The sequence below is a fragment of the Colobus angolensis genome, unplaced genomic scaffold (assembly GCF_000951035.1).
Source record: "Colobus angolensis palliatus isolate OR3802 unplaced genomic scaffold, Cang.pa_1.0 Scaffold206, whole genome shotgun sequence".
Lineage (NCBI taxonomy): Eukaryota > Metazoa > Chordata > Mammalia > Primates > Cercopithecidae > Colobus > Colobus angolensis.
In genome coordinates this window covers 2,880,416-2,892,696 of record NW_012115222.1, presented here as the reverse complement: position 1 = coordinate 2,892,696, position 12,281 = coordinate 2,880,416, and the positions used below count along the sequence as shown (strand labels likewise).

Here is a 12,281-nt window from a genome sequence, read left to right as displayed (position 1 = left end):
GAAATCATAGCTCACTGCAGCTTCAAACTTCTGGGTGCAAATAATCCTGCCACCTCAGCCTCCTCCGTAGCATGGACTGCTACTGGCATACATCCCCACCCCTGGCTTTTTTTTTTTTTTTGTAGAGATGGGATTCTCACTGTGTTGTCTAAATTGGTCTCAAACTTCTGGCCTCAAGCAGTCCTCCTGCCTTGGTTTCCCAAAGTGCTGGGATTACAGGCATGAGCCACTGAACTCAACTTACCTTTTGTTTAAAATCCTTCCATTTGTATTTGGCTTCCTCATTTACAGTTTTTCACATATATCTCATAACTGGATTATGAGAATCAACGGTCAATTAGAAGAAGTAGGTATTGTTACTTATTTTATATAAAGAGAAGAATTATGGCTTAAAGAAGAGAAGTGAGCAACTGAAAGTCAAACAGGAGGTTGAAATTGAGCCTATGTCATTAGATTCCATAGCCAATGCACTATCAGATGGATTCCTACATAAAGCTAAATTTCTTGGGAAATTTTACAAAGAAGGGATATATGTATCCTCAATGGAATTAGCATAAATGGCATAAAGGACAGATAGAAAAAGATGTGTATATTTTACATGCACTGCTACCTATGAAATGTGAATCATTAGCTATTAAAATTAGCCACTTATAAAAAGCCTTTAATATATACACATGGTTCTAAAACACCCAAAAATATTCACAAATTCATGTGTAATTCCACTAGCATTTAGGTTGCTAACAGCTATTTATGTTAACCCCTTGTATTTCTATATTTACAGTTTCTAAGCAGAAAAGAGTTTCTGGCACCTTACCAACTTTTCTAAATGCTTTTGTATCTATTATGAAAATGTAAATATATCTTTGACTTATTTAAGGAAAATTGGGTTTCAAAAGAGAGATTACTTTCTCAACCATATAATAATATGCTTCAAATACTTGGGGAATAAAATAATAAAAAATACATAAATATCTTTAAGTAGCTAGATCTTACAGGCAAAATCGATTGTTTTGAAAGCTACAGAGAATTGTAATGAAACTATGTCAGAACATCTTGATAACAATTAAAGTTTACATTAATTTTAAAATGCTATTTTAAAAAAGTTACTAAAATATTGTGGGAAAAGTTTTCCAAAAGTTAATACTTTGATAGATTACATCTTTTACAGGACACGAAAAGGAGGAAACATGATAAGACACTCATAGAAACTAAGAAAATGAAAATATGATGAAAGAGCAAATGTTTTTAATATTTCCATTATCAACAGAGAAAAAAGAATAAATAGAATGCACTTAACCAGGCACAAGGTAAAGCCAAGATTTTAGCCTATGACTGTCTTTGGTCCCACTCAAAAAGTAGCTGGCAAAACAAATGAACAAACAAACAAGTTCAAGATACCAAGATCAAGTTAGCATCATTCGATCTCTCCTTTTGGAATTTTATTCGCTGGCACTACTGAATCTTCTTCATTCCCATATCATATCTAGACATGACAAAGAAAACTCTTGAAAGAAATGATAGATTCTTTTGGAGAAAAGAAAGCAAGTTTCCTTTCAAACTGAAACACTCTCACACTGCCATAAATCGCTTCTTGTGTTACAAAATTTTCATCTTGTCAGCCTCAGAAAAACAAAACAAAATAATAATTTAAAAAAACCTGTAAACTCTTAGGGGCTCACTACAGGATTGTCTAAGCATTACTTACGAAAAATTTAACACAATTTGTATAGTTTAAAAATGAATAAAAATATTTATTGAATACACTGGTACTTTAAAATACCTCCCTTTTTATAATGGGTGACAAGTGTAAGACATTTTGTCAAATTTCATTATTCTTTACCAAAAGTATTAAGAATCATAAAGATGTTTTCTGGCTCCCAGGGAATTTCTTAGCTTTTATGAAAACAAAACAAGGAAAAGGGATATAATTTTTAGAAAATACATTACTATTAAGTATAGACTCTGCCTTGAGAATGTCAAAATGTGGGTGTTCTACATTGACATATATAGATAAATTACATAGCCTAAATGTCAAACTACAAATAGTAGCTTGAAAAATAAGCATCATACATGCATCACACTATAGGTTCTTGCTTTGTTAATTAGGTCCTGTTTTTTGCACTATTTGAGCTTCAGATTCCTACATCCAATTGCCTATTTAGCTTCTTCATCTGGATTCCTACTATATCAAACTTAACAGATCTAAAAAATTAATTTTAATTCCTTGAATCTCAGTTTTCTTTATCTCAGAATATAGTTCATAATTTTCCTAGATGTTTGAGTCAAAACCTGGGACTTATCTTCGATTCTACCCATTCCTTCACTTCCTATCCTTGATCTAAGAAGTCTTGTTAGCTTTTCTTCAAAATAGATCCCAAACTGGTATATTTTTTTTTCCCAGTTTTTCCTTCATCTTTTTTCAACTACTCTAATGGGAATAAAATCCAAGTTTCTCCTCCAAGTTTACGAAGATTCAAGCCCTACAAGATCTTGTCAATGGATTGCCCAGCACACCCTCCTTCTCTTCAAACATTCAGGTGGTGTTTTCTGTGGGTCTGTTCCTTTTCAGTTTCTTCTGTCATGACTGCCACCTCCCAGCTTTTCTGTGCCTGGATCCCACTTGTCATATCAGGTCCTCAGCTCATAGATTACTATTTTTGTGAAGTCTTTTCTGACCACCCAGCCTAATTGGCAACGTCCTACTCCCACAGCCCATCATTCTCCACCACCGCATCCTGTTTTGTTTCTTCATAACACTTGTCATTGTCTGTAATTACTTTTCCTCTGTGTTTGCTGGGTTTATTTTCTCTCCCCCTCATCAAAGAGAGTATAAATTCTATGAGAGAAGCAGTTTGATTTGTCCTGCGTGTCCCTGTATATCTAATCCTACAATATTACTTGAATGAACGAATAAATGAATGAATGAATGAATGAGTAAATGAATATGTTACATATATAGTCCTATCCCTAGATATATCCCTAGATATGGCTCACTGTTGACTGTGTTAGGAAGAATTATTTATATAAGACAAACTCTGCAGCAAGACTCCCCAGAAGGATCACTGGTGTCTACAGTTCCAACACATTCCTCACCAATCAATACTAAAGACAACATTAATATTAATACAGAACTAGACCCAATCAGATTGTACGATGGTGCTTTAGTAACCTAGAAAACTTGGTAGATTATAAGTGAGAGAGAGCTGCTTTCCTAGTCTCAGGGGAAGAGAAGAACAACTTCATCTCACCATGACTAACAGGAGTCAGTCTCTTTTTCTGGATAATGCTGCTGCCAGCAGTTTTAAAGAAGTACATCTAATATTTATGCCAAAATAACTTTTGTAACTGGAGTTTCGAAAAAGAAAAGCAGTGAGGGATGGGGTGCATGTTTGAGAGACGGGAATGGATAAATGCTTCTGGCCAGAGAAAACCAACCCTAGGAAGTCTTCGTGCAACTACACATAAACATTCAACTCACACTGTGACTTCTGCCTGCAGGTAAATTTCCTTTGGAATATGCTACTTACCCTGAGATTGTCAACAAATCTGAATCTGTTTTAAAAACACATGGTTTTGCTTTCTTTTAAATAACTGTGGGGCTTCAAACCATGGCTTATGAGACATTCCATTTTAATTCTTTGAAGGTGAGGACCAGGACCATGTCATGTGTTCATTCTCTGGCTCTACCTGAATCCACTGATATGCTGGCTGTGCAGCAGAAACTGCCCCTTCTTTTCAAGGGAATGTCATTGAAAGGAATATTGGACAGCAAAAATGTAAGCTCTCCTTGAAGGGAAAAGATGTCATAACAGAATGATTTTCTCCTTTTCCTAATTTTTAATGCCAAGAACAGCTTGTACTCATTTTGTGTGAGGTCAACAAAGGGGATTAGCTAGTACAATGCTTCTCTGCTTAAAAACAATGTTAAGTTTTCCTTTGGGTAAAGCTATATGTATTTCCTTCTTTCTTCCTTAGTTTGCATTCAGGTAAGCATTTGCAGATTATTTCATAAACACCATTTTTTCTTCAAAGAGATTTAGTCAAAAATTAAAATTAAAAATTAAATTATTATTTTTTTTTGAGTCAGAGTCTTGCTCTGTCACCCAGGCTGGAAGTACAGTGGCACAATCTTGGCTCACGCAACCTCCACCTCATGGGTTTAAGCAATTCTCCTGCCTCAGCCTCCTGGGTAGCTGGGATTACAGGTGGTTGCCACCATGCCCGGCTAATTTTTGTATTTTTAGTAGAGATCATTTCCCCATATTGTATTTTTGTATTTAAATAATAATAATTTTGTATTTTTAGTAGAGATGGTTTCCCCATATTGACCAGGCTGACCTCAAACTCCTGACCTCAAGTGATCTGCCCAGGTTGGCCTCCCAAAGTGCTGGGATTACAGGCATGAACCACCATGCCCACCCCTAAAAATTAAATTAATTAAAAAGCAATCAGGTGTTCTGTTTTCAATTCTCAGTTCTAATTCTCTGAAGCTATAACCTTTTCTCCAAATCAGTGCAATACAGATTCAGAGAGTTAAAAAGAATATTTTATTTCATTAAAAAATTTAAAGGAAAACACTGAGAAAAGATTTGTAACCAATATGAAAAGCTATTAATACCTTTATCATATGAAGTGGGAGTTCAAATGGATAAGGTAAAACATTATGTTCCAAAGAAATGAATGAGTACAAGACACAAAAGAGACGTTTTTAAAAGGGAAATACAGCTGGAAAACTGTCCCGCCTTGCCAGCAATCTTAACAGAGCACATTAATATATGTTTGTTTCTAGTCTATACAATTATAAACAAAAGTAAATACTCAAATTTACTTCTCTAATTAAAAACCACTGAGGCATCCTTTGTTCAAACAAAGTATTATTGAGGTGCTCAGGAAATTGGGTTTAATTCATGATATTTGAAAGGGTGGGCCTTGGAAATTGGCCTGCTTTTACTCTGACTCACTATGTTTCAGGAACTTTTGAGGGAGCTTAAAAGAGCTTCTAATTTTCCAAGAAGCACAACTGGAAAACCACTATTTCTAATAACACCCAGTACTGACAGACACTGTGCAACAGGCATACTCCTACAATGTGCATGAGATTCTAAATCACTTCAACCACTTTGAACAGCAACTTAGAAATATTTTCTAAAACTCGCAGAAGCATCCATATACAAATGAAACCAGGAAACAGAAAATAACTTCTGAGGGCAAAAAATCAAATGAACCGATAAAGATAAACTTCAGGCTATTGCAACTGTCTCTGCTTATCTATTTTTCAGATGGTGGCAGTTGATCAAAAGAATGTGGAAATGACTTCTTCAGGTAAGGAGACAAGTGCAAATCAAAGCAATATGAGAGTTGTTTTTTTTTTTTAATTTAAAGTAAAACAAAAAAGAATCCTAATATAATCACTTATTCAAAAAAAATAGAAAATAAATTATAATCAGAGTCAGTGGTCAGCAGTTATTTTTTTAAAGAACAGCATTTTAAAAGATTATTTTAACCTTAGAATAATTGCTTTCTGTAAACATAGCATGAATCTAATTTCATAATCTGCATGTTATGTTTATAGAAATTTTAATTAGTCTAAACACAAAGTCTTTGGGTCTGTCCTATCTTGCTATAGTACAAAGCACATTAGTACATTTTTGGATAACTCTCTGTTTATTTTCTTTCACTTGTCTTATTTTATCTTGGGGTATTGCATGCATCTTTGTAAGTCAGCTAAACTATGTTCTGAAAGAAGGTGAGAGACAGGACTAGCTGGATTTCCTAGGCTAACTAAGAATTCCTAAGCCTAGCTGGGGAAGGTGACTGCACCCACCTTTAAACACGGGGCTTGTAACTCAGCTCACACCTGACCAAGCAAGTAGTAAAGAGAGCTCTCTAAAATACCAATTAGGCTAAAAGCAGGAGGTAAAGAAATAGTCAATCATCTATTGCCTGAGAGCACAGGGGGAGGGACAATGATCTGGATAAAATCCCAGGCATTCGAGCTGGCAGTGGCAACCTGCTTTGGGTCCCCTCTTGTATGGGAACTCTGTTTCACTCTATTAAATCTTGCAACTGCACACTCTTGTGGTCCGCGTTTATTCCGACTCAAACTGAGTTTTCGCTCACCATCCACCGCGGGTGATGGCCATCCTCGTAGACCCGCTGCTGACTTCTACCCCTCTGGATCCAGCAGGGTGTCTGCTGTGCTTCTAATCTAGCAAGGTGCCCATTGCCGCTCCCCATGGGGCTAGAGGCTCACCATTGTTTCTGCGCTGCTAAGTGCCCAGGTTCGTCCTAACTGAGCTGAACACTAGTCGCTGGGTTCCACGGTTCTCTTCCATGACCCACGGCTTCTAATAGAGCTATAACACCCACTGCATGGCCCAAAGTTCCATTCCATCTTGGGAGCTCTAAGAACAAAGACCCACCAGTAACAAAGGTAGAGTACAAAGAAATAAAAATAACTTTTTCTATCTCAATACTTATTCTTTCTGACATATTTTTTTCTGATAATGATTACACCTACCTTAGATTGTTTGCAAAGGTAGCGACAAAGTTCTCCAATATACTGAAACACAGTCACATCATACTTCTTGCAGTCATTCCAAAACTGGCTTGCTGAGAATTTCTTCTTTAACACACAAGTGGCACCTATAAGAAAAGACAAAAACAGGCACTAGGGAAAAAAATTCAAGAGCAGAATGAACATAAAACATAAATTATGTTTCTCTGTCTAGAACATGTTTGCTCATTTTAAAACTTTAATAACTCGTCAGTAATTTGTATCAAACTCATTTGGAAACACTCATTTTATTGTCCAAAACCTCTGTTAAAAATATTGTAATTCTATATTTTGTAATTCTATTTTTTATTCTATATTTTTGTAATTCTATATGCTTTTTACAATACACAGGACAAAAGCAACAGTCAAAATAAGTAAAAGAGTTAAAGTATTAGAGCATCGCTATTGATGAGTCATCCTTCTTCATAGAAGCCAAGAATATTCACTTACTTTTGAACTTGAATGTATACATATTATTCATTTTTAAAACTTTAAAGCAGTCTCAAAATATCTTGAAGTCAACTGTTAGTAAGGTTGAATTGGCAAGATAGTACTAACAAAAAAGTTCTTAAATGACTGCAGAACCTAGTTTTCACAACAATGTATGTCCAGTGAAGATTTTCAAGTCTTGACCTTCATCTTTATTTATGGTGGATATTGATAATATTCTAAATATTCTGTTCTAAAAATTACAGCATTTTAGACAAATACAAGTAGCAAATGATCTCCACTGTTGGTATATTATGTGACGTCCAGAAACTGACACATAATCTTGCATGTTTATGAATGGAATCTACTGAGTCACAAGTTCTACCAACTAATTTGTTGAGTGTCTATGGCAGATTGTTTGCAAAGATGGCCTCAGCAATTTCTTCAAGGCTCTTACTTTTGCAATGTAAATTTGCTCCTTCTCTGTTCAAGAGGTGGCTTCTATTTCTCCTGGAATCTTGAATCTAGGCTGGCCCATGACTCTCTCTGATCAATGGAATGAAGGTGAAATAACCTATGTGACTTTCAAGACTAGGCCTTAAGATTCATGCAGCTTCCATACTCACTCCCTTGGAACATTTCTACTACCATTTGAGGAATCTGGGGGTAGATTGTTTGAGGGTGAGTGACCACAAGGAGGGAGAAGCTCAGCCAATAGCCAGCTCCAACTACATGGCCAAATCCTCAGAAAACTGTTCTTTTCACCTCAGGAAAACACTGAATATGCCATAAAATTGTGTGGTTTTTTAAAACAAATACTGTGTTATAATAAAATAATATGCATATAATCACTCTAAATTCTACCGATAAAGCTTCAAATGTTAATAAACACTTATGCTAACTATTAGGCATTTTGAAAACTTATCAGAAAGGAAATAAAGCCTTACCCAACTCAACACATCCAGAAATTCCCAGGATAGCTGCTGAACTATGATACAGAGGAAGGGTTATATAAACAATGTCATCAGCAGTACAACCAAAAGCCCACAGGACAGCAGAACCCCTTAAAACCTGCAGCTGACTAATCACAGCTGCTTTTGGTAGACCTGGAAGAAAAGAAAAGAACAGGAAACATATATACACACACATACATATACATATGTATACATATTCATATAACTAGAAAGGAAGTAATAGAAAGGAAGATGATGCTGATAACTACACTAGCAATTGACACAAAATATATTATAGTCTATCTGCTTTGTAAAAGAGGCCATTCTGACTTTAGCAACACTCCTTTGACAGGTTGCTAAGTAGGACTGTATCTCAAACACTATGTAATTTTATAGTTGGCCTTTCTGGATAGATCAAAGATTCTAGAAATTAATTACAGTGGTAGTGCACATTTGGTTTCAGTAGCTGTCTGATAAAAAGTATTTGGGAGGTAAGTTTTTGTGAGTCCTCATGTGTCTGAATATATCTTTTTTTTCCACCCATACACTTGAATGGCTGCTTGTAAAGAATTGTAGGTAAGAAATTATTTTTATGCAGGACTTTGATGGCATTGCTCTGTAATCTTCTGACTTCCATTATATATGTTGAGCAATTATCAGTCTTTCTGATTTCTTATGCTTTGGATGCAACATGTATTTCTATTATTTCATTTTTGGAATCTTCTGTTAGTTTTCAGTAGTTTTCATAATATCATGATGACTTGTACTGGGACCAGTCTCATCTATCCATTTCGCTGGGAAATTTGTAGACCTTTTCAGTCTAACAACTCAGGTCTTATAGGTCTAGATATTTTTGAATTTGAAAAAAAAAAAAATTCATACCCCCTTCTTCTCGTTCCTTCATTATTTCTGGCTTTTTTTTTTCCCCATTGCTTTTTTTTGTTACATTTATTTGTGTGTTCATCCTTTCATCTTTAAAACTCTTGATTTTTTTAAGATAGCCCTCCTGGACAGAATCACTAATTTCCTAATCTTGTTTATCCTATTTTTCTTCTCTTACCTTTTGCTTTACTTTTTGAGAGATTTATTTTCCAACACTTGTGTTCTCTGAATATTCCTCTTTTTATAGTGTGTTATTTTTATATTATTGACCCTTTTTGTCCCCATCTTTCAGAATATTAGCAATAACAATTTTTTGAAAATTTCTCCTCTCTATCTTGTCAGTTTTCTCCAACATCCTTTTTATCTTTGGTTTATATTGGTCTCAATCCAATCTAGAATATATTCAGGAGGATTTTTTCAAATATCTGGAGACTATTGACTATCAGTTTATGTTTAAAAGTGCAGACACAAAAACACAAAATAAACAAGCAAATCATTAACTAGAATCTCTGTGCCTGAAGAACACGTATTTACTAGTTGGTTTCACTGTCCAGAACATTCTGTTGGGGGAATCCATCATGATCAGTGTCTTTCAATTTTTACATGTGGGCTATTCAGATTCCTCAGACAAGAATCTTAATGATTAAAACAGTCAAGTATTAAAAGAAGTTACATATATTAAAGAGAACTTATACATATATATGTATACACACATACATATACACATATTTACAGAGAGGGAGACTTCTCTTATATCCCCTGCTTTTTAAACCCCTGTTCTTCCTGGTATTTTCAGAAGTTCATCTTTTCCAGAGAATATGCCTCAGGACTTCTATCAGGGTGGAAGAAGCAATCCAGGACTACAGTTCCTTCTTAAACAAACTTCCCATAAAATTTCCACTTTTATTTTCTATTCTTTGAGGTACCTGGTACCCAATTTCTGAGCCTTTCTGGGGTTTGGTGGGGGCAAATGAGTTTTCTTCAAGGCTTTACCATAACCTTCAGCTTCTTGGGTCTGCGGTGTCTGCCACCACACTCAGTCATCATCTCCTTTTCTAAAATTTTGTAGCTGTCATCTCTAGTTCCATTCTTTTGTCCTAAGGGACTGTGTATCTGCTCAATCTGCCAACTTCTAGACCTGCAATTATTCAGTAGATCTGATTAGGTAGCCTGAAGAATCTCAGAGAGACGCTCCCTGAGACTGGACAGAGTAGCCACACACATATTTAGCAGTTTTCAGTTCATTTATCAAAGCTGTTCTAATCATACTAAAAAAAAAAAAAAAAAAAATCCTATTCTCCAGTCTAAAAGGGATTACAATTAGGAACTGAATAGATTTTTAAAATGTAAGAAAAATTTTACTATGCAATAGTCGCTCACAACCTATGCACAAGAAATAAGTAACAGAATACTCTTAATATGTCTAAGTCAAATCACCGATCATCTTCAAACTAATAATGAAAGCCTATTTAGGCTACCATTAATACCACTCAGTTTTTCCTAGAAATCAATTAAATTTAACATATCTTTTGAATTCTCTTTCTCTTCTTTCTTAAGACTGAGTTTCACTCTGTTGCCCAGGCTGGAGTGCAGTGGTGCAATCAGCTCACTATAATCCTGAACTTCTGGGATAGAATGATTCTCCTGCCTCAGCCTCCCGAGTAGCTGGTATTACAGGTGTATGCCACCACACCTGGCTATTTTTTTTTTTTTTTGTAGATATGGGGGTCTCACTATGTTGCCCAGGCTGGTCTCAAACCCTTGGCCTCAAGTAATCCTCCTGCCTTGGCCTCCAAAGTATATGATTATAGGTGTGAGTTACTGTGCCAGGCCCTTCTTTTGAATTCTCAGGCAGTTTTACTATTCTTTGTTATTGCTATTATTTACTTAAAATAAAGTTTATTTACTTGATTTCATTTTTTATCTTATTCCAAACTTGCAATGCCTTCAAGATTTCCTGTTTGTCATATAATTCAATTACCCTAACCAAAATCAGGAGAGCCAGTGACAGGTGCTTAAATTGCAGGTATACCTGGATTATGCTTAGGATTTAATAATTTACACAAGAATATAGAGAACTGTTTTCATGTGTATTAAAACACGTTTTAAATCCAAAAGAATCAGTAGAAACTATTTAAACTAATTTCTTCATTTTAGATGTCACAAATTTGAGGATCAGAGAAGCTAACAAAGATCTTGCCCAAAAAGTCAAGTATCATACACTGAGCAAAGAGACTGGATCAGGGTGTTAGGATGCTCCCGTGCCCTTTGTACTACCAAACTTTAAGAAAATATTGTCAAATGGGACAAACGCCAAATGAACAAGATGACTTTTCAAGTAAAAGTTAAAATAATTAACTTTCCATTCAAGTTGGAAAGTTCTAGCATCTGAGATCCTTACATCTTCTTGCAAGCATGCGTTCTCAGATGGTTGGTCACTACCTATGGTAGAAATTTGCCCAACACCATTGCTTTGCAAATTTGTCACATTCATTTTAGCCTTCAGAAGAATTGGATCATACCTGTTGTTCCAGAGGTAAAAATGTAAAGACAAGTAGACTTGAGGAGTGAGACAACATGGCGGCTGCGTGGCACAGGCTCATCAGATGAGGTGCTCAGTTTTTCTTTGAGTGAAATTATGCCTTGTGGAACTGAATCTTTCATTCCCCAAACACTGATATTTTCTGAGAGGCTTGGAAGGATTTCTTCTACAGTTCCAAGCAAATCTAAAAGCCAAAGGGTTGGGAAGAGGTAAGCAAACCTTAAATCTCAAACCATTCACTTTGGAGTTGTTTTGTGTATTTAAACAGGGATCAAATGTAAATAAAATGCTGATTTCTTTCTCATGTTGGATAAGTAATATCACAGCCATTTTATGGTTCTGTTTCAATAGGACCAACTGAAAGGGAAATTTAGTTATTGCCTGACAGACCAATGCAAGCAGTCCAATTCAGACTGAATTTAAGAGACTCTATTATTAAAATTATGGGTTTTCCCCTGCCAATTTTTAAATAAAACTATTTAAAACTCTGTCTGAATCTAAATTCAGGATACTGCACTGAACATTTTCCTTGAAGTACAACTCGGTAGCTAGTTATTCCAAAAAGCTGTCTGTAAGTTACTCTTCAGTTTCACTGTAATGCAAAACATTTGGGGGAATCTCCTGACAGCTCTGAAATTACAAGATCATTGTGGTTTAGAAATCATTCCAAAGCCAAAAGTTAAGTGAGTGGGTACTCCAAAATGGGGGAGGCTGGGAGAGAGAGGCAAAGAGTGAGAAATCACCTACTGGGTACAATGTTTACAATTCACACTTTGGGTGATGGGCACATCAGAAGCCCAAATCTCACCATTAAGAAATATATCACCTGGCTTCAAACTATACTACAAGGCTACAGTAACCAAAACAGCATGGTACTGGTACCAAAACAGAGACATAGACCAATGGAACAGAACAGAGT

At 35.6% G+C, this 12,281-nt stretch overlaps 1 protein-coding gene across 3 annotated transcripts in view; it reads right to left on the bottom strand.

Moving 5' to 3' along the window:
- SLC27A6 (solute carrier family 27 (fatty acid transporter), member 6) overlaps positions 1–12,281 on the bottom strand; it is a 68,448-nt gene that overhangs the window by 36,578 nt on the left and 19,589 nt on the right. For all 3 annotated transcript variants that reach the window (XM_011942100.1, XM_011942102.1, XM_011942101.1), the window contains 3 exons: positions 11,343–11,546; positions 7,933–8,091; positions 6,521–6,645 (listed from right to left, as the gene is read on the bottom strand). In XM_011942100.1, coding sequence (XP_011797490.1) covers positions 6,521–6,645; positions 7,933–8,091; positions 11,343–11,546 — 488 coding nt within the window. The remainder of the gene's footprint in view (positions 1–6,520; positions 6,646–7,932; positions 8,092–11,342; positions 11,547–12,281) is intronic.